Genomic DNA, 23,856 nt, shown 5'->3' on the forward strand with positions numbered 1-23,856 from the left:
TGCTCCGACTCACACGGATAATATCCTCTACATCGAACATTACATTGAGGTGCTGGCAATATGTGTCATCTAAGCGCAGCAGCTTATAGTAGCAAGGTAGTACTGTACCTCACTGGTAACTTTTAGTTTAAGTCTGTACAGAAACACTTAGTACGGTGCCATTGCCTGAAGAACCTCCCTGGCAGAATAAAAGTGCCCGCCCTCAGCATCTAAAGGGTCTGTAATGTATGAGCTATAATGAGTGGTCATGAGTAGGGAAGTGTTGCTTCTGCCCTTCCCGTCACCTCCCCATACCTCCTAGTGGTGGCCTCTTTATGCAGATAGTAGGTCTCCCCCTCAGAGTTATCCTGATACGTAGAAAGTTTGCTACATATCTCATTGTGTATCTGTATGTCATTTGTGGCATAGTATTAAGTCTCCAGTTCCCACAGTTCAAGCATAAGGCTTGTTAGAGGGATTCTGAAATCTTGGAGAACTCCCAGCTGCTTGGAAATGTAGATCCCATGGATCTAGGCCTTAAGGCTTCCCATACTACACCCAGGGTCTGTACAGAATTAGTATTGTGGGGGAAAAACTCAGCAATAGCAATTTTAATTTCCGATCGAAAGACTGGAACTAAGAGCATTCAGTGGGACTTTCCATGAGAAGGCATGGTCACTTGCATACACCAGGTCCAGCATGATCAGAGCATGGTCCGAAAGTGTTTGAGGCATGCAGCTTTATCGGTCTACTGGTGACATCTTTCGAGACCAGACAGTAGTGGATGTGCAATCATGAATTGAGAGAGGCAGTGATACACCTGCCCTCAATCCACTCTCCCGCCATATGTCTACCAGGACATAGTCTGACACAATGACATGTAATTGCACAGCCATGCGTGGATAGGGCATTCGCTCTGACCGGGAATTGTCTATCTCAGGGTGCAGGACTGTGATGCAATCACCTCCCAATATTACCGCAGAGCAGCCCAGATCATAAAGTGAGGAAAATGTCAGGGTAGTCAATATTTGGGCTGTAGATGCACACCAGAGTAACCAAATTACCATCCAGGATACCAAGTAGGATGAGATACTGCCCCTCACGGTCCCCTATTTCTCACAACACTTCACCCCCCTTACTAATCACGATCGCCACTATCCTGGTGTAATCCGAGTAGGTGGCTATACGAGCCTGACCAACTCAGAGGCGTAGCAATCCTTGATGATTAATATTCTGATCTGTCATGAGATGACATGGACCTAGATCACTAGATCTTAACCTGCCCCCTGTCCTTTCAACTATATGAGGTTCCCTGGTTCCTGTTCCTGGCTTTGTTTGATGGCCATAGAGAAGGCAGCAGATCCACTAGCCTGGGTGATATTTCTGCTGGAGGCCAGTCATGTTTTTTCATGGGAACTCAGCATTCTGCAGTTCCTCACAAGGGCTATCATCTAGTGCCATTACAATGCGCTTAAAAAATCTGGGTAAGAAATCTTCAGAGGAGTTGGACTCCAAAGGAGAAAGTTGCATTGATGTTAAGGCCTTCAACAGTGAACTCTTAAACAGCAGTGAAATCCTTGTTATTTTGGGAGACCTCAAAGTCGAGCAAAACACTGGTGAAGCCTCAATACTGAAAGTATTTCAATTTTGTGTGTTTCAATATTGACTTAAAAGGGAATCAAAAAGTGGCACTAACCTCTAAGGGTCAGAGGAGGGTACCAAAAGAGGTCCAACAAGTTTCAAGTGGAGGGAATAATCATCCATGCTTGACAAGCTGAGACTGGCTCCCAAAGCAGCATGTTTGTGTCACTTTTATATAAAGCATAACTTAGCCCTCAGCCTGCCCCTCTCATCAAACAAACACAATAAAAATCAACAGAACCAAACTATAGAGGAGAAGCAACACAACCTTCATGTTTGCCTTTAAGACTTTTTCCACCACATAATGGGTGTCTGTCAAACACAGCTGGCACAGTGACCAAGAAGTGAGATCAGCAGAGACTCTCTAAATCACTAACTTCAAGAAAGACACAGAAGACGCTAAAGCTTCCACTCTGTGATAAAATTTAGATGTAGTTTTAGCCTAAAGACGCAATAAACTCAGGGATCCTTTTGTGTGGAGTGGGTAAACTAAATGACTCTGCAAGTCATAATGTGTCAATACACCTTCTGGAAACCTTAAGGGCTCAACATCAAAAATGTTCTTCCTATAAAGAGTAATGACTAAGGCAATATTTAATGTTTGTTTTTGTCTATCAGAAAGTTTGAAAAAATGATTTTACTCAGTTAAATGCATGTTATTCTACTAATCAGCTAATATTTAAGAATGTAAAAAATGTTGGCACTAAAGGCATGTTTCTTTACAAAGTGTTTAAAAAGGTCAGTTTTTCACAATTTAAAATATATTGTCCACGATCTTACACATTGGAATAGATATGTTATTGTGTATGAATAATCAAGAAAATTCCATGATGTATAGGTGTGGCAGTAACATATATTTGTAAATCAATAGCGATTGGAAGACTTTTAGAAACTAGCTTTTAGAGTTGGAAATATTTTGTAGGATTTATGAGGCAGACAGTGCTTTTCTTGGAGAGTGGGAGGAGCGTCCTTGTACGGACTCCAAATGCCAATTGTGGCAGCAAAGGAAATCCATTTTTAAATGTATTTGTATAAAGGAAGCTTGAACAAGAATGGAAGAGAAGTGATGTAAGGGATTAAGGGGGTGATTTCGATCCTGGCGGTAAAAACCGCCAGGGCCGGGGTCCGCGGGAGCACCGCCAACAGGCTGGTGGTGCTCCTTTGGGCATTCTGACCGCGGCGGTACAGCCGCGGCCAGAAACGGAAAGTCGGCAGTGTACCGCCGACTTTCCACTGCCCAGGGGAATCCTCCATGGCGGCGCAGCTTGCTGCGCCGCCATGGGGATTCTGACCCCCTCACCGCCATCCTGTTCCTGGCGGTTTCGACCGCCAGGAACAGGATGGCGGTGAGGGGTGTCGTGGGGCCCCTGGGGGGCCCTGCAGTGCCCATGCCAATGGCATGGGCACTGCAGGGGCCCCCGTAAGAGGGCCCCACTTTGAATTTCAGTGTCTGCTTAGCAGACACTGAAATTCGCGACGGGTGCTACTGCACCCGTCGCACACCTTCCACTCCGCCAGCTCCATTCGGAGCCGGCTTCCTCGTGGAGGGGTGTTTCCCACTGGGCTGGCGGGCGGCCTTTTGGCGGTCGCCCACCAGCCCAGTGGGAAACCCAGAATGACCGCCACGGTCTTTTGACCGCGGTACGGTCTTCTGGCGGTTCCCGCTTGGAATGACCCCCTAAGTGTTTAGATGTCAGAAACATTATTACAAAAAAATAAATCATTGTTACATACAGGGGGTGAGAATCAGGAAATGCAAAATACAGCATAATTGAAAGTAACATGCTTTAATTATTCTTGAACTAAATTGAATCTGTTCAAAAATCGGTAGACCCTGGGCTTTAAGTGGGCTTGGTCCCGACTGTGCATAGTCCTGGTAGTTCTAAAAACCAGGTGCTGAAACGGGTTGTCCATTATTGCCTTCAGCGTGAAAAACAGTTTTTACTAGAGTGGAAATACCACCCATCGCAGGCCTTAGATTAAACTTAAAAGAGATTCTGTTATAGTTCATGCTGCCACAATCTAAAGCCAATTGGAAGCTATGATCATCTTATAGTGATCTGGAAGCAACCACAATTAAAATTGATGTTTATAGTGGAATTTTATAGTTATTTTGCAATCTCATCATTTCAGAATTGAAGCATGTTCAATATTATTTACAAAACAGTCATTGTTTTATACTCATTTATCTAATGCAGCTAACATACAACTGCTTTACCTATAACATAATAGGGTCAAATACAAAATGTACACATCTGGAATACTGTCGGTCAGCAGCATGGGTCTCATTAGGTTGCCAACAATCAGGAAAAGCTGCAGCTGTCTGTAGCCAGACATTACAGATGAGCAATTGTCTGTCAGAACTGAAAGCACACGAAAGGTAACTGCATTATCATTAGATGGTGGGAATCAGAGTAGCCATAACCTTTGCAAAAACAGAAATATCTTCCACGATTATTAAAGCAAACGTTTTCACTTTTGCAGCCATTATGAATGGGCTTGTCCTTAGCAAGTAAATTGCAGGTATCAATGTGAATACATTTACTGAAGAGCACCCACCTTCAGCATTAAAAAAACTGCTGCATGGACTATTTCCTAGCACCTTTCAACAGCAGTCATATCAACAAGCACTACTGCTAACCACGATCATTATCTCGAATTCAATAAAAAAGACATATCTGATACACCAAAATATCAACATGGCATTTGCCCACAAATATGCAAGGGCTAGAGCAGGAGTAGTAAATTAATCTAAGTGGAGATTTTGTATACCAATAACAAGTGAATGTCAATGAACAACCTACATACCATCTGTAACCCTTTTTCTGGTAGATACTCTAGCTTGCCGCAGGTTCCTCAACTTGTAAACATTCTCCGGACGCCAGACTGGATCCTGCAACTTTAAAACAGGACTCCCGCATGCGGGCAGGTGTAATTGTGTGGCTCCACATCAACATTCAACTCTAGAAGTGACAAGCAGATCCGCATGTAAGCACAACCCAAGTAGGCTGACAGCAGTTCCTTTCTCAGGCTGTCTGTGCCCTCAGACGCAGAGCCTATCAGCAGACCTTTCTAAATTGGGACCTTTTTAGATTGAAAGTTTTGCATCAACCTCCGCAAGGTCAACGACTGGAGGGGGCAGTTCAGAAAGTATAGCGGGAAGTGGTGAATGTACAAACTATGGTCCGGACCGTGTCAACCTTGAAGAACCAACTCAATGCCCAGATAGAGGACGCTGAGGGCCGGACGAGGTGGAGCACCACCTGGAACTTTTCTTGGAGTAATATTCCTAGAGCATTGGATCCAGAATTCCCTCACCCCTTTGGGACCTTTGCTCCCTGGGGCACTCCAACAATCCACCATCGCAGACATACTCAACTACAAGGACAGAGCCATTATATTAGGGTACCCTTGTGAAATCTCTGATATCCGCCATGAAGACTACAGGGCCGACGGTGCACATTTGAGCCCGTAAAACAAAAACCTTGAGCACTGGGCCAATAACACATGTTCATATTTCCTGCCAAACTCTGTGTACAATATGCAGGCAGGGCACACTTCTTCAAGATCCCCATGAAGCTATGGGACTGGCTGGAGACGGTGGATGCAGTAGGGTCGTGGCCCCGTGCGGGGCATGTATTGGAGGCAACAAGATACGGGTCCTGCCTCGCTGGATCCAGACAGGGTAACATGATGCAGTGACAGAGCAGGAGGAGATCAGGAAGGCCTGTGGTAGGCAGGATGGCATCCCCTGCCTGCAGAAGTGGTCACTGGGGGGTTCTTCGTTGACTGCAGCCTGACAAGAGGAGGACGGAGGCTGTGTCAGAGTCTACATGCACCTGAGCATGTTCTAGGTTAGTCATTGTGTTTGAATATGCATTCTCCCGTCACATTCAGGTGGTAAAGGAGGTAAAAAAATGCTGATTTCAGGTCAGGCTTTGTGGACAATACTAGGCATACTGTCCTGCGTGCCTGAGATGGCCTCCACACTCACAGACTGACAAGAACACGCAATGAGCAGTATTTTGTTCTCTTTTCCTTTTCTCCTTTAGTTAGGGCAGGAATGTTTTCCTTGTTCCTGGGGATGTTACCAAAGTATAGTTAGGTTACTTTCTACCTAAAGTCCTGTGATCAGCACTGCGGATCTTGGAAATTGAGCAGGCACTCCGATTGTGTTGATGGTTAAGGGTGTTTCCCTAGGGTGGGGGAAGGAGGAAAATGATGGACAATGTTCTTTTTGGTCTTGTTATTACGCTGCCACAGCGAACCACATGTTGCGGGGCCATGGTGCACCCTGTTGGCATCCCTGAGGAAACTCTGGGGACTAGCCCTACCTTGTAGAGCAGGACTGGTCTATCTACACGATCTGCCAGGACATACAACATAGAGGTCTGAGCAATTATACAAAACGTTAGAGGGTAATTACTTACTTATGGCGTCACAAAATTGATGTTGCTTGCTGGTAAAAAACACACCTTACAGAATCAGAGGAGCAAAATTTAGCTGAGAAATGGCAGGAACGACTTTACTCCTCCATACATTCCTCTAGAGCTAGAGGGGTGTCCATTTGGATTTTGCCTGTAGTCTCCCTTAAACTGATGTTCTTCGGGGCTGACATCGAGGGGAGACACCTGATACTGCATGGTACACTCAATGGGAGGGAAATTACACTCTTAAATACTTATGCCCCTAATGTGGATGACTGGCCATTTTTCTCCAAGTTGCAGTCTCCTTACTGAATACGTCGAAACCCCAGTCCTATAGGTTGGCAATATCAATTGTGTGCTGGATGCGTGATAGGTAGGTTCCCCCCAAAACCTGATACTAAGCCAGGTATGACTAAGACATGCTTTATCTAGCATGTGTAGAAATCAGGAGAGAACAACACCCCCAGGCCAACAGGAGTACTCTTGTCATACTCTAATGCTCTACACCTTTAGTAGATTAGACCAGATGTTCAGGCTACTTGCTATTTAAATAGGTTCCTTTCAGATCATGTCCCACTCTTGGTGGAATGTGTTTTGGGGGATGCGTGCTGGGGGGCATTCCTGTTGACGGATTTCATGAGGTTTACTTTCTGATGCCACTACGGTGGAGATGGTGGGAACAGCACTGACTAAATACTTTACCAGTAACAGGAGTACTACTGTGTGCTGTGGTAATTAAAGAAACGCCATGAAGGTGGTGATTCAGGAAACCAGTATGGGTCTGATGTGTGCGATTGGGGAGCAATTGAAAAAGGAGGGGAGGGAGCTGTAAAAGTGGTAATGGGACTGCAGCATGCCTCTAGTGCACTGTCCACATATGAGCAGGAGCTCCTGGTTGTAGTGAGATCATTAGGAGAGGCCTGGGACAGAATGAACAGGTATACCTTGAAAGAGTACCAACAACGGCTCCACAAAGAGAGAGACAAACCCGGTAGACTCCTGGCTTGGATCCTCAAGCGAGAACATCAATCAGCCCCCATACTGGTCTTACACAACCCGGACAACAATGTGACCACCATGCAAATTGTGGTCAAAAGGGCCCTGCCCTGACATCTCCAACAGGTATACGCCAAGGGGCACTCAACAGCGCTCTCCCCCTCCTTGTTCTGGTGGCCTCTTGAGGGGAAAATTAATGGGAAGCATACGCTCGAGGAGCTTCATAATGGCTTCCAAGACTTGCCAAAGCAAAAAACGCCTGGGGGGAGGGGGTTGCTGGCAGAGCTCTAACAGACATTCCTGGACAAGATTATGGGGATTCTACCTCTTGTTATGAGTGCGGGGATAATCTGTATGCTTCTAAAACCAGGAGAGGGGGAGGAACTGAACCCCTCTTCCTACAGGCCAATTACTGTGATCAATTCAGACACGAAAATACTGTGTACGGCTTTAGCGACTCGATGGAGTGGTGTGGTAGAGGGACTCATGCACGAGTACCAGTGTGGTTTTGTGCCTCACTGCAACACGGCTATGAATATTCAGCATCTGATTCATGTGCTGCAGTCCATGACAGACAGAAACAAAGAGATGGACCTTACATCGACTGACCTAGAAAAGGCTTTTGATACACTCAACTAGTAGTACCTGTGGGAGGCTCTGAATTGTACTGGGTTTGGCCCTGATTTCTGTAAATGGGTTAAATTGCTCTACGAGCAACCCACATCCAGGGTTTAGAGGGATGGTGCGTACAGCGGGGACATGGCATGGGTGCCCTCTGTCCCCTTTATTGTTTGCGCTTGCTATGGATTCACTAGCACACCACATCCACTCGGAAATGGCAGAATGGGAATCAGAGGTGGATGTCACTCACCTGGTGTCCATGCATGCCAACAATGTGCTGATTTACCTGAAACTCTCATGGTTGTTGGTTCTTATTCTGTTACGAGGTCTAGACTGCTTTGAGGAGGTCTCTGGTCTTCATACCAAATTTTGGAAGAGTCTCCTTTTCCCCCCTGGAGAGACTAGCTTCTCGGCCACCCAAGCTTCCGGACTTAGGACTGAGGTGGGAGCCTGACAAATTTCAATATCTTGGGGTAGTAGTGACTCACACCTGCAAAATACATTATGACTATAATATAGGGAGAGTGATTGGGGTCTGTGAATGCCGATTGACTTCTGGACGTCGTTGCCACTCTCTGTCATGGGACGGGTGGTCATGGCAAAAATGGGGGTCCTGCCGCGGTGCCTGCATACCCTACAGAGTTCTATTTGTCCTCTCCCATTGTCCACATTTAGAACACTGGTTAGCCTACTGATAAAATTGGTCTGGGCGGTCAAGCAAAACAGAAGCTCCTTGGCCTTACTAAAGAGGGATCTGGAGGAGGGAGGTCTGGGACTTTCACATGTGCAGGCCTATTACTATGCATCCCATATACAATATGCCACTTTGTGGGCAGCTGAGGAGGACAACTGAGAGCAAATGGGGATGACTAGCTAGTGGAGTTCCTTACGCGGAGTTCCCGCATATTGGCCAAATATCCATACATTATTAGGCAGACTGTGGTTGTTTGGGAGTAGGTTGTCACAAGGGTGCTCCAGAGGCCACCCTTTGCCAGACCTCTAAATTTGTGGGTGCTTGAGTCAGTTAAACAGATAACTGAGAAAATGACAATGGCTAGGTGGCGGGGGCAGGGGGCTGTGAGACCCTGGGGAATGTGTACCCGGGTGACACATTTCTATCGTTTGCTGAAGCACAAGACACGTTTGGTGTAGGCCTTGGTTAGTTCCTTCAATTCAAAAAGCTGACAAGGATGGCTAGGGAGATTTGGACTAGCTTCCCAAAGGCCCCTCCTAACTCCCAGACACTAGAGGGTTTCCGGCAATTGGGCACCTCGAGGCACACCAAAACACATAGGTACAGAGCCTTAAAGGGTGATGCTCCCTGTGGAGAGTCAAGGGAGAAGCCCGATTGGATAATTGATATAGGAGCCCAGCTCACAAAGGAGGCTTGGGATGGGGCGGGCGAGCAGTCTTGCTTAACACAAGATTTCAACTTATATGTTTTTATGTCGTATGTATCTCACCCTGGTGATCTTCAGTCAGGGTTATGCAGGGAGGAGTGCCACGTGTGCCAAGTGCTGGACAAAGAAGGCCCCATTCCTACACCTGGTGTGGGATTGCCCCCTGTGGGAGTCTGTCTTTGCTACATTGACAGCGGTTACCAGCCTCCCATTGGAACCCGGGCTGCTGCAAGGTATCCTGGGGGGAGTCTCTAGACTCAAAGGCAGGAAGATGCAACATAAATTCTTGAACCTAGCGCTGGTATTAGCGTGCAGAAGGGTTGGAATTTGCTGGTTGAGTAGAAGAAGCCCTCAGGTTCCCTTATGGTACAAAGATGTTATGGAATGGTCCCTCGCAGAAGGAAAAGCACATTAAACTGTCTAGATGTGATGGCACGGTGCATGAGGACTTAAAGACATGGGCAGGACTGCAGTATAGCTTTGTTGAAAGGGTGAAGGGTGTAGAGGGGCTCCCTGGAGGGAGGAGTTCTCCGACCAGGGAACGCACCTTCAGTCGACCTGCCACTAATAATATTAACGAGGGATCCAGGGCTCCCCCGGAAGGGAGCCCACAGCCTAGACAGTGGGGCTGTAAGCCCACTATGGTTTGTCCTGCCTGTAGTATACTGGATCGTTTGTCTGGGGAAACTTGTGTGTTGTGCATGCTGCTGTGGCATTGTTGTGTGTTCAATGAAAATTTAATAAAGAAAGCTTTAAAGAAAAATAAACTTTGGGTGAGGTACGCAGATGGGTCTGCCAGTGACCCAGTCACAGTCCACTAGCCACTACTGCAGATATTTTGCAATCTCCTCTGAAATCTTGATACAATCTGCCTGATTCCCTTGGTGCTGAGCTCACTGGGACTTGAGGTCCCGCTGTAGAAACTTCATGTGCCATGTGGTATGTTTGACCAATAATATCAGCAGCCTCAGAGTTATCTGCACCGAGATCTAGGACAGAGGCTGAAACATCAGGATCGTAGCCCGAATAACCTGGACTCTCTGCTCCTTGGGAAAGACATGAAACCGTATAGTGTCCAGAAGAGCTACGATGAACGGGTGCGCCTGCGAAGGAGTTAGGTCTAACTTTGGCATGTTGACAGTGAACCCCAAAAATGTAAGGAGGTTTGCAGTTGTCTGAAGGTGGTTGATGACTGCCTGGGACAAGTCTGCTTTTAGCAGATAGTCCTCGAGGTAAGGGAAGATTGGTACCCCCTATCTCTAAAGATGTGCTGCGACCACCCCCATCACTTTAGTGAACACCTGAGCAGTGGCATAAGAAAGGACCCCACAGCACAATAACCAGGCCTGAAAGTTCCTGAATAAGTCCAGGGGGGGCCTCCATGTACTTTACAGGTGGGCCCCCTCAAGTTTCATTGCAACTTTGCACCCTAGGGGCACTGGTGAGGCCAAAAGCGAGCACTGAAAACAATGGGTGGATATTATGGACCTGCAGCATGGGGATATGGAAATAAGCATCCTGCATGTCGAACGCCACCATCCAGTCTCAGGGGGTCAATGGCAGACAAGACCTGAGGTAGCGTGACCATCTTGAATTTGTCCTTCTGCATAAAGGCATTAAGATCTAAAATAGTACAAAAGTCTTTGTCCTTCAGCGGCACAGGGAAGTAGCGGGAGTATTGCCCAGTTCTTACTTCTGAGGCCAGAACCTTTCTATGACCTTTTGCCAAGAGGAACCTTACTTTGAGCAGTAAGATAGACAGGCGGGCAACCGTCAGTTGCCCTGATGGCTGTGGAAGGTCCGGCTGGGTGGATGGAAATGTGAGGGTGTAGGTCTGATGTACAATTTGGAGGACCTGCTTGTCTGAAGAGATGGCTTGCTCTGTTTGGAGAAAATATCAGATCCCGCTTCTGAGAGGATGGCAAGGACACACTAAAGCAGCTTTGTGGCTCTGGGTGTTGAAGGGGTATTGGTCTGAGTTTCACATTGTCCCTACTATCTAGGGTGTTTCCTTTATGAGTCACTGACTCGGCCACAAGGCTGAAAGGCCTGTTGGGCTGAGGTAGGGACCGGGCGCATGGATGTGCCAGGTGCTGGCAAAACTGAAACCCCTTGCCATAGCCACGAAGGGGGCAAATTGTTTGTAACTGTCTGATGGGGGGCAGAAAGACTCAAGGAACATGCTGTGACCCTGATTTGCTTAAACCGTTCTGAATCTGCCTTGTAGCCACAAATGCACCAGCCATCAAACAGCAATTCCATCAAAGATGTCTCGACATCCCCAGAGAAGCCCGCAGACCTCTTCCAGGTCTTCGCACCCATTAATCAAACTATGCTGTCAGACGTGTTCTAACCAGACAGTATTACAGAACCTGTTATGTCATGGCCAGCCTGGATAGCTTGGTTCAGGGATGCCCTGAGGTTGTCCGGAACTGCAGGCAATACTTGAGCCACTGTGTTCCATAGGGCATGGACATAGAGGCCTAGAAGGCAGCTGGCATTCACTGAATGTAGAACAAGGTACGTGGAATAAATGTACATTTGCAAAAAGCTTCTATTCTTTTAGGTTCGTCATCAGATAGTATATGTGGGGAAAGGTGTTAGGATTTACCTCACTGGTGGATGCATGCACCATCAATTTCTCTGGCATAGAATGTTGTGTGAGAAATGCAAGGTCACCTGATGCTAGGCAATGCTGCAGAGTGAGCTACCTATTAATCCCTTAACGTCTGAAGCTTTTTTACCCCAGTGCTGAGCTCTTTTTGGCTATTTGGAATACTTTGCACTTAGGACACCATATTTTTTTTCAATATAAGCTACGCACACCAAATTTTCTGTCTTTTTTCCCAGGATCATGGGGATTCTAAAGGTACCCAAGGCCTGTGAATTCCACTGGAGGAGACTGAGAAAATAGCCAAAATAGCACTAAACGTTTAGTTTTTGGGGAAAAACAGGAAAAAAGTGCTCTGCAAAAAAGTGTCAATTTTTTCCTAATATGACATAAACAAAAAGTTTGCTGTGTTTCATTTGCAATCTTTCCAGCTTTCAGGAACATGCAGAGCTGTTATGGAAAATCAGTTCTTTTTACCACAGTTTTGTAATTTTCCTAAGAAATAGCTCCTTTTTTCTGAATTTTTGTACTTTCAACCTACTTGAAGTCTGTGGTGGAAACCAGTGTGAAACCCATGGGTGATCCCAGACAGCTATAAAGTTCGTAAAAGTAGGCACCATTCTAAATTCAGCAGAGTCAATTCCGTAGCTCCCTCAAGGTTTTATAAAAGAAACTAACTGTTGAATGAAAAAATACTAAAAACGAGTAGGAAAAAACAGCAATTTATGACGTTTTCATCTGTAACTTCTTGTCATGATGGCTGATTTACTGAAGCAATATTCCATTACATCCGCTACACTCCTGGTTGCGGGGATATATAGGGCTTGTAGGTTGACCAAGAACCTGAAGTACCCAGAACCAACAACTGTGCTGCATCTTACAATGGTTTTTCATTGCATACCGATTAGAGAGCAATTAATACGCTGTTATATTTAGAGTGAAAATGCGGTATGGAGGAAACCTATGTATTACTGAAATGTACACCAGACACTGATGTAAGGAGAAGTAGATATTTGTATATTTCTGAATTTGTAGTACCCGTACAAGCATGTGCTTCAGAGTTCAATTTTCAAAATGTCTTCTTTCATACACACTGGCTTACATGGGCTCAATTTCACTTTACCAGTAATGACTTCAGCACGCCCTGTGAGCTGATTGTCATTACAAAACAAATGCTCCGGGTTGCTCAGGAAGCTCTTTCTGAATAGCCTGAGCTAAAAATTCATAAAAATATAACCCCTCTCTTTCAGAGTACCAAAGGGTCCTCTAGAGCCCTCCACAGTGTCGGCTAATTGCATCATGTGCACTGGGGAGGTAGTGTGGGCGTCGGCCACTGGCCAGTGCCCACACTAAAAGGATTAACTGGTGGACCTTAGCATGGTTTTCTCCATATGGCCAAGAGGGTAAATGGCAACAGTGTTTCTGTAAGTGCTTGACAAGGTTAGAGAAACCCTGTCAAAATACTGGTCTTAACCTTCATGATGGGAAGTTGTAGGTCCAGTACTTCTGCCGCCCTTCGCATAACAATGGCAAAGGAGGCACTTTTCTCAGTGGCAGGCCCAGGAGACAAAACAAGGCCAGTGTCTGGAGAAGTAGTCGGGTCACTGGCATATAGGAGTTTTTTATATCAATAGTCTTCCTTGTGATTGAGAACAAAATCATCTCCCCATTAAAACTGACATTATCTGTATTGATGCCAAAAAAGATTGTGCAAAGTCTTGGCCCTACCAGGATCCATGCAACATCTGAGAACAATGGTCGCAGGCCTTGGAATCATGCTATGGCCCCAAACACCATAAGCATACTTTGTGATGGTCCAGCCTAAACATTTGTTTGCAACAGTCCCCACATTGCTTGAACCCTTTTGTTTTAGGAGGTGACATTGTCCTTTGAACACTCCGTAGAAATTACGAAACAATGGCCTGAATGGACCAAGGATTAGCTCCAGATCCACATCTGAAGGCACAGAACGAAAACAATTGACATTACATTGCATGGGTGTTGTTTATAAGCAGCTCCACTTGTCACTTCCGGAGTGGAACGATGCTGGCATGGAGTCACGCAACGCCACCTACCACTGAACAAGAGTACTGCTAAGTTTCTGGATCCGGTCCAAAGTCTGGAGGATGGTAAAAAGTTGAGGAATTTGCAGTTAGGAGTATCCATGAGAAATTATTGCTATTACTCCTTTACTGAAAGGTATACATGTTTGGAGGTACTAATTATGACCCAGAACCCTTCATTAGGGAAAGAAGGGTGTTCCACAGTAATACATACATCTTATCTGGTTTGAGGTTTAATGAAGAGATATAGCAGACTTGAAAATTGTGACCTGGTATAATTCTAGGCATAATCATTTTTGCTACGTACTGAAGTGCATATGGCTCCCATTTACTTAGGTGCTGGCAAAACACAGGTGCTCCATGACACATTTAATCACATAATTTGCATGTACAATCACACTTGACTTTTGTTCTGAACGGTAGAGAGGTTTCTGCAAACAAAGTAAGGGCTGTGTGTGTGCCTCTTTAGGCCAGCTGGTGGTGTCAATCATATCAGATCACAATGTGATTCAGATGTCATAAGCTAAGTTTGTTCAACTGTCACACGTTCTACAAAGGGAGAGCTATCACATGGGTCCTTTCAGTTAAACAGGAAGCAGTCAGCTGAAAAGGCTAAATGTTTCTGTTGTACTTCTTTTATTTCTCACCAGGCAGCCTTGAATTGTCGTATTTGTACTGACATCATTAAATTTCAATTGATTTTTCTGTGTTCAATGCAGACACTGCTTGCCTGCCCTCATTTAAGGACTGATAAAGGCAAGCTTGGGTCAGATTTATTGTGTGCTTTGTTCTTTACCTGAACTTCAGAGTCAGAAGACTGCAGCAAAATGGTAAGCACTGGCAAAGCACCCTCTTGGCACAGAATCTGCTGTATCCTCTCTGGAAAGCAAGAAGAAAAGGAAATGTTGATGTAGGTAAACACTGACAAATACCGTGGAATACCGGAACACTATTTTTAAAGAGAAAAATCTCATTTTTATGTCTCTCTTGACAGCTTAGCTTTCTACTTCTCCTCATATCATTACAAATGAGTTTTAAAAGCAGCACAGAGAGAGCGCTTTAGGCTCATCTTTGTTCTTTCTTACAGCACCTTGATTGGTCGCTGTTTTATCACACCTTAGAAGGTGTCCAATGTTAACAAAGAACCGTGTCAAATACAGTACGAATATGCTTTGCATGGTGAAACCCTGTGGGAGCACTAACTAGACATTGCTCTATTAAGTGATACTGGGGGTTATTACAACTTTGGAGGAGGTGTTAATCCGTCCCAAAAGTGACAGTAAAGTGACGGATATACCACCAGCCGTATTACGAGTCCATTATATCCTATGGAACTCGTAATTCGGCTGGTGGTATATCCGTCACTTTTGGGATGGATTAACACCTCCTCCAAAGTTGTACTAACCCCCACTGTGTTTTGAGGAACACTGTGAACTCTGAACTCAGCAATAAACACCACAGAAAGGGGTCTTCTCCGAGAGGCCTTCTTACACATATCTCTAGTTCAGACTTAGCTGCAGAGGTCTGTTTTTCAATGTGCACATTTGTAATTTTGTGTTTACTATTTAGTTGTTCATGAATTGAAGTACGTTTTCTAATTTAAACATAACACTGTGGATATTGAGGTATTAGCGGCCTCATTATGAACCTGGCATGGCGGCCCAGACTGCCATATAATGACCCGCCCAAAACCCCGCGGCGGAATACACCGCCAGCGGTAATACTGGCGGGGGCGGTGTATTCTTATCCGACAGGGCAGCATTGCAAGCAGCGCTGCCCTCCGGATAATGATACCCATTCTGCCATCCTTTTCCCAGTGGTTCACACCGCCAGGGAAAGGCTGCCGGAATGGGTGTCTTGAGGCGATTTGGGCGCCACCTGGGGCCCCTGCACTGCCCATGCACTTGGCATGGGCAGTGCAGGGGCCCCTGTGCAGTGCCCCATTGCGCAGGTCACGGATCTGTGCGACGAGTGCAGCTGCACCCACCGCACAGGGGCACTGACGGAGCCGCCGGCAATGTCCTGGCCAGGCATTCTGCAGGGCCGGCGGGCGGAAACAAAGTTTCCGCCAGCCGGCCCAGCAGAATGTTCATTATGCAGCCGGCAGGGTCCCAGAGGGGCTGGCGGACAGTAAAATGACCGCCAGCCTGAACACGGCGGTAAACACTGGAGTGTTCATAATGAGGGCCTAAGTGTTGAAGAGGTCTGAGGTTCTATCTTATACCACCTCCTTGAGAAAGCCTTGGACTACTCTGTTTAGACACTCTCAGGATCTAGTATTAAAGGGGTGTACTCTGTTTGGGTCCAATTGCAAGTGGCCCCATGGTGTTGGGTACAACACTTTGTTAATCTTTTTCAGTGATATTTGATTGGCCAGCAGTTATGTTAGTCCACCTATGAAATTAGTCACAGCTCATAACTGAAAATGCAGACCCTCCTGACAAGTATAGAAGAAAGGGGCATTGCAGGCTGTACCTCTGTTTAAAATATAATAGGAAGGGGTTTTACATTGTGAACTCTCTGGGAAACACAATAGAAAAACATAATAGGAAAGAGTTGTACGTAATTAACTCTCTGACAAATACAAAAGGAAGGGATTTTACATTCTGAAATCCATAACAAGCACCAAAGGAAGAGACTTTAAATTGTTGAACATTCAGAGACATTCTTACACAGATGTTTAGTTCAGGAAGGGACAGAGATGTCTGAATTGCATTGTTTCATTATGTACATGTGTACTTTGATGTTCAGTATTCAACATATGTAGATTAATGTATTCTTTTTAAGTAAAACTTGAACATGGACTTTCTTTTTAAAAGATTAAACATTGATTTATTTACAGCTATTGAGTCCTTTACAGAGTTCTGAGGCCATATTATCTTCCTGAGTAAGCCTTCAACTGATTTTACTCGCTATCCTGTGGTCAAAGAGTAGCTGTTAGAAGCTGTGGTGGAGCTATTCATGTGAGACCTGAGACAGAGTACTGGAGAAGACGATAGGTGTCGGGAGTACCAAGAACCTAGTAGTAGGGAACCAGCTACTTCTGTCAAGCTCACTGTACTATATGTGCACCCTGCACTTTCCTGCACATGCATTCTATGAGGACGCAGGGTGATGGAACGGCTTTGGGCACCAACACTGGCATTAGCTAAGGACAGACGCTCCCAGAAACAACTGCAGGCTGCATTTTTTACACCTGGAGCAAAGCCTCAGAGCAGAGTCTGAATGTCTGCAAGTTCTCTGATGTGTGGGTGTAGTGGCGGGTATCTCTGTTCACTGAAGTAACTGGTTTTGGTTAAAAAAGTAAACACAAATGACTGTGCACATGATGTGGCGGTCATTGATTCCTGCAGCTGCATTGGTGATTCAGCACAGCCTCACGGTATTTACTGGTCAAAGGTTCCTTAAAGTAAATAAACTGACAGATAGGCCCATTAAAACCTAACTTAATCTTTGGGCAACTTCAATAAGGAAAGCACCAAGGCTCACCAGCAGATGAAGAGGTCTCTTCATAGATAGCAGCAATTGCTGCAGTGTTGTTTGAAGATCAAGATTCATCAACCATTAAATAAGTACACAGCATGTCTCAGCCATAGCCTCAACTAAAACACGAGAGTAACTAAAAAAGCCCATACGATGAAAAAGCAAAACAAACTAAATACTGACAGTACTCTCACACCTCTCACCAAATAGTTTCTTACCAGACCTAAAAATGCTTGGTGAGAGTGATAGCAGACAGGACTGGCAAGTTATTCTATCCTCAGGTAGGAATTACAGCGTAACAGAAATACATATTGGCAAAGCTAACAGGCCTGACTTGCCCTTTCATTTATAAATCAGACTTACTGGCGTCACCAATTTTTGTTTTAAATGTCATATTTGTTGCCAAATACATGTTAAAAATATATTGTAACTGACTTTACTCATGATTGATTATATGTATATGTATCAAGTGCAAGATTTGACCATGTTGACCATGATGTGGGTCACTCTACACAAGATTATTTTTTTCTCTTCTATGTTTTATTTCCTCTCCTGCGTTGGCAATTTCAATGAAAAACAATAAACTTTTTTTTGTGAAAGTTTTTATTGATTTTCAAGAAGTAAAAACCACAAAACAACTCCATGTCTCATACACATCTGGATCAACAGTATAAATTCTCATACATTATACATTATGAGTAGCAGCTGTTACGCAGAATGTGCAGTGTGACACAGAGAAATATACATAACATCAAACAGTGAATCCCGTCCCCTTTCATTCCTCTTTGTGCATCCGTGGTATAGTTAAACTGATTATGACCTGTAAAGTTATTAAGGGCACAGGTGGAGGAGTATAAACGACAGTTCTTGATTAAACTGTCTCAATGTAAGTCAGAGTCAAGAGCAGGTAGGTTTGTAGCTGGGCAGTCCCCTCTTCGACTTACATCAGACAGCATGGCGTTCTATGCCAGAAGGTTTTCGTCTAGTTTTTCATCTTTGCGCACTCGTTTCATACGGAGTTCCTCTACCCCTCCCCATCCATAAAACATCCTTAAGCGACATTATATGTTTAGGAGGCTCCTGAGAGAGCCAGCAGATGGCCAAGCAACACTTCGCTAGGGTGAGACAGAGGTGTACAAATTTCCTACAGAGTGTTCTCTTGGCCAGATAAGGTATAAGACCCAATATGACTTGTTTGATGGTCAGCGGAATGCGCCAACCAGAGGCCATTTTAGTGTCTTCTAAGATATGCTCCTAATAGTGGAGCAGCTTCTGGCAGTCCCATATCATTTCTAAAAAAGTAGTCCTTGGGGTGTCACAGTGGGGACAGGCGTCCGGGTGTGTATTATAGATTGCATGTAGTCTTAATGGAGTGAGGTAAGTTTGGTGTAAAAAATTATACTGTGTTAACTCAAATCTGGCATTAGAGCTGGCCAGTCTCCCTCTGGAGAAAATCTTTACTCAATCCGCCTCTGACAAAGGCTCTGGGACCACCTCCTCCCAGCGGGTCTGGACCCATTATGGGGCATTGGGCAGATCATCCCTCAGTGCTCGGTATATTTGGGACACCGGCATCGTCCCTCCATTCACCTTAGGAGTATGGAGAGTGTAGCAAAGGACAGGGTGGGACTCCGGAAACGTGGGCCATATCTCCCTGGCTGTCGCCGAGATTTTACAGCACTGCAGGAATTACCCTGGCCCTAAGTGAAAGATGTCAAATGCTTCCGTCATGGAAATAAAATGGCCACCTGGATAGAGATCTTCAAGGGTGGTGCAGCCTCCCTCTCTCCAATGTTGAACGAATGGTTGTAGGGACAACAAAGGCATGGCGTGAGGAGCGGATTACCCTGATAACTGCGTTTTCCCAGATATGTATAATTCAATTTTCAGGACTTCCAGTCCCCCTTTCTCTCATGTGCGCTGTAAGGTGGAAAGTCTGACTTTTTTACGTTTATCTGCCCATAGCGCATCAACGATGATAGTGTCTATTTTCCGAAAGTATGCTCTGGGGATCATGTAAAAAGACCCTTGTAAGGTAAAAAGGCAGCAAGGGAGTATTATCCTTTTCGTTATAGCGATTCTCCCCATAAGTGACAGAGGAAGATTCTGCCAGAATTTCACCAAAGATTGGGGACCCATTATGACTCTCCCTATATTGAGATCATGGAAGGCTTGGGCCGTGGGTGCCAGTCAGACCCCAGATATCTCACGACTGTGATCTCCCATGGTACTGCTAGCCGTGGGAGGGTTTCAAATGGCCGGCCTGTCATTGAACCCAAGAGGAACAATTTCGACTTGGACGGGTGAACTCGGAGGGATGAGACATTCTCAAACTCCTTCAACAATACCATAAGGTGTGGAACTGAAAATGATGGATCCCGCAGATATACCAAGGTATCATCAGCATATAGGGAGACTGCGTGAACAGTCCCACTGGTTGGGATGCCCCATGGATTCAGTGTCTGGCGAAGGTGTGCTGCCAATGGCTCCATAGCCAGTGCAAAGAGTAAGGGGGGAAGAGGGCATCCCTGTCTTGTTCCCCTACCAAGAGTAAAGATCGATGAGACAGTCGTCCCTGTCTTCACCCCGGCACATGCGTCCGTATACAGGAGCTGTATCCAACATATAAAGGCTGCTCCGAAACCAAGCTTACGCAACACCTGGGACAAATACTTCCAATGCAGAGAATCCAATGCCTGTGCAATATCCAGAAAGACCAATGCCATTTTCTCTGGGGAAGACTGTGTGGAATGATATACATGGGCCAGCCGGTGTATATTATGTAAGGTGCTGCGCTTAGGGATAAACCCTGATTGCTACGAGTGCACCATGGAGGGGACACAAGGTAGAAGGCTGTGGGCCAAAACACCACTTAACACCTTAACATCAATATTCAGTAGTGAGATTGGTCAGTATGCCGATGGCACAGTGAGGTCTTTATTCTGCTTTGGGACCATAATTATAAGCGCCTCGCGCATTGTGGGAGGAAGCTGACCGAGAGTCAAGGATTCCTCAAAAATTTCAAGGAGTCTCTCTGCCGGAATATTGACATATTTACGATAGAACTCTGCTGGAATTCCATCACTGCCCGGAGTCTTCGAGGTTTTAAGTAAACGGATTATTGAAGCCAGCTCCTCCTTGGTAAGAGGGTGGTCAAGGGTCTCACGGGCTTCCGATGACAGCATTGAGAGAGTCACCCGTGTTAGATATGAGTCAATATCCCTTACCTGCATCGAGGGTGGAGGGGCGTAGCAGGTACTAAGGTGTAAACGGAATACATCATTCATAGATTCCTGGGAGTATACTGTCTGACTCCTGGAGTCAGTAATGGAAAGGATAGGGGTGTGCCAGGTTTCTTGTATTACCAATCGAGCCAACATCGCTCCGGTCTTGCCGCCCTCAGCGTGGAGGCGCTGGTGGTGGGCCGTATATAACAATTTTTTCCAGCCGTACCCATGTGTCTAGCAATTGTTTACGGGTTTCATTCCAGTACCCTAGGCGGTCATGTTGAGTCAGAGCTCTTTTTCTATTCTCCCCAGGTTGTCTTCAAGTGTATGTAGATCCTTCTCTAATTGTTGTTGAACCCCGTAAAATGTCTTAATACAGACACCCCGAAGGACGGATTTCATTGCGTCCCAGTCAGTGACTCTACTACCCGAGGTGCCCCAATTTTCCCAAAAATAGCAGGCCAGGGATTGTGCCATTGTTTGTTTGAAGAGAGGGTCCGCCAAGGCCTCTGCATGCATGCGCTACATCGGTATAGGTGAGCGTCTGCCGTGGTACTCCAGGTCCAGGAGAACCGTAGAGTGGTCGGACAAGAACCTTAGAAGATATACTATATTAACTACCGCAGGAGTGAGACTCTCCGAAGTGAAGAAGTAGTCCAGGCGACTGTGACTGCATGCAGCTGGAGTATAACAAGCGAACTGAAATGTGGTGGGGTTGCGAACTTTCCACACATCACGGAGCCTCAACTCACTCAGCAGGGACAAGAGGTCTGCAGTAATATGTGGTTTAGTGTGAAGCCTCGGCAGCAATCGGTCTAGATCTCTGTTGAGGACACTATTACAATCTCCCCCTAAGATTATCTCAGCATTGAGGAAAGGAGCAGCTGCCTGTGCTACAGACATAAAAAGGTGGGACAGTCCAAGTTAGTGGCGTACACAATAATTAAATACATTTCATGGCCATTAAGCAGACCGTACACAATTACAAAATGACCTTTGTGATCTATAACATGCTTTCGGTATGTAAAGGGAACTCCAGGGCCTATCCAAATCAATACTCCCCTAGCAAATCCAGAATAGGACATAGCATATATTTGCCCTCTCCATCTTTTATTGAGGGACTGGATACAGTCACCCCAAATATGTGTCTCCTGCAAAAAAGCTATGGAAGATCTATAACGTTTCAAAAAGGCATAAATCCGTCTATGTTTCTCCAATTGAGCATTTCCCCTCACATTCCATGTTATAAATTTATTGTGGAGGGCCATCTCATGTGGGAAAAGTGTGTATATATCTCCTGCTTGATGTCTCTCCCCCTCCCGTTGCTCTGCGGGTAGTGTAAGAGCAAGCCAGATGTGGAGGAACTCGTTTCTCACAGATGCATGTAACAGGAACTGTTATCTCAAAACTCATTTACAGGTCACCAAATATAACTTCCCAATCCCCCACCCACTGGGAGCCCGACTAAGTGCACCCACCTACCCTGCGGCCAGTAGCGAACTCATAGGATACGCCCCATTACTCAATTACCCGTAATCAACTAGAATCAAAAATACAACTATACATATACAATAGGACCAGTCTTAGTTGCTAAGCTAGAAGGGGGATCTCCGGGGGTGTGACGCGCTCATGCCTCAACTCTCACTCCGTATCCTCCCACTTGTGAGTGTAGGCTCCCGTCCACCCGGGACCAATGCTAGCATGGAGCAGAGACAAACATATGCAAAAGTGTCAATTACAGCAGTCCCATTAAATGGTCCCCCAAGCCCTCTTGGAGCCACCTCCAGATAACATAAAGGCAAGAAGCAGTATTTGTATGTGGGCCCACTATATGTGTAGCGCCTATCGAGCAATATTCCGATTACCATCAACAATCACAGTCAGACTCCATTACAACTGTCATAGGATGATCCAGGGCCACCAGAGCCCCGTTGGATGAATCCTTTGGTTGACTCCGATACCCGGACTCCCGCAAAGTACCGTCTGGGCATACTTTAATCATGCTTGGGATGCAATCGCCCGCTGTCACTCTCCTGGTAGGGTGCCGATGGCCCGAACGGGCCTGCCGCCCCGAGGCCGTGTCTCTGGCTCACTGTGGCTGGTCTTGGCCCGGTAGCTGTGGTAGCGAGTCAAGCCATTCGCTTGCCTCTGAGGAGTTGTAGAAAAAGTGTACCGTCTCTCCATGTTGGACATGTAGTTTGGCAGGAAACAGCAGGCTGTATTTCAGGTTTCTAGTGCGCATACGTTGTTTAACAGCAAGAAAGAATTTATGTTGATCTTGCACCCGTTGGGTGTAGTCCAGGAAGATAGATATCAGTTTCCCCTGAAACATCGGCAGACCACGGGCCTTCGTCCATTGGAGAATTGCGTCTCTACATTGGAAGTTGAAAAGATGAGCAATAATTGCTCTAGGTAGGGCCCTCAGTCTGGGAGGAGGGGCCAGCACTTTGTGTGCCCTTTTAACAGTGAAGAAATTTGACAACTTCTGAGGCATGAGCAATGTTGTCAACCACTCTTGAAAGAATAGTTCAGTGGGGTGACCCTCTGCTTTCTCAGGGAACCCCACAAAACAAAGGTTGTTTCGGCGGGCCTGGCCATCTGCATCTTCCACTCTGTCATCTAGGCGTGCTGTCAAACTCTGTAGATCTAACTCTGTAGAGTGCAGGACCCCTACCTCCTGTTGTAGCGCCTCCATGTTCTTTTCCGTCTGTGCTAGGCTCTCCGAAACCTTGCGTAGGTCGGCACGAAGCAAACTGACCTCAATGGTCACCACGTCAATTTTATGCACTACTTCAGATTTGAATTCCTGTATCGCCGTCATGATGTCAGCCATGGAGGGGGGACCAGCTCACTCGCCTCCAGCGCAACCCTGGACCATCCCCTGAAGAACCCATGTCTGTCATCGGGGCCAGCAGTGTCTGTGTGTAGTTGACGACTTTATTAGACTGTGACAGTTTTTGGTTCTTATCTTTCACCATTGTGACTCCCCTTGCACAGTGAGGCCGAAGTATCAGATAAATCCGGCACTGCGTAGACTCTTCCACTTGCTGGGACCAGGCAGGTCAGGCAGTTGCCCTTCGCTCAACTCTAACAAGGTCCCCCAGTGTAGCGAAAGCGCCGCCGTCTCGTGTCCACGTTGCCCCAGGCGAAGACAGGAGCCCCCGGTAATCTCAGTATCTCATCATGTGGGCACCTGACGGACCAAAGCCAGGCCATCTAGCAAGCACTCCAGGGTCGCGGGGCCCCTGGACACAACCCGGCCAGCTCCACACTGCACTGCTCCACCTTCTCTCCTCCAGGGGCAGAGTCCGATCCGTCACCTTTTGTCCACGGTCCTGCCACTTCACTGATGGGCCACTCCACTTCTCAGGGTCATCGGGCCGTGGCCAGACCAGAACCGGGGCCTCC

General features: G+C 46.2%; 1 protein-coding gene across 2 annotated transcripts in view; it reads right to left on the reverse strand.

Moving 5' to 3' along the window:
• LOC138295976 (uncharacterized) overlaps window positions 1-23,856 on the reverse strand; it is a 567,359-nt gene that overhangs the window by 278,245 nt on the left and 265,258 nt on the right. For both annotated transcript variants that reach the window (XM_069234664.1, XM_069234665.1), the window contains one exon: window positions 14,535-14,617. In XM_069234664.1, coding sequence (XP_069090765.1) covers window positions 14,535-14,617 — 83 coding nt within the window. The remainder of the gene's footprint in view (window positions 1-14,534; window positions 14,618-23,856) is intronic.

This window comes from Pleurodeles waltl, chromosome 5, assembly GCF_031143425.1.
Source record: "Pleurodeles waltl isolate 20211129_DDA chromosome 5, aPleWal1.hap1.20221129, whole genome shotgun sequence".
In the NCBI taxonomy this organism is placed as follows: domain Eukaryota; kingdom Metazoa; phylum Chordata; class Amphibia; order Caudata; family Salamandridae; genus Pleurodeles; species Pleurodeles waltl.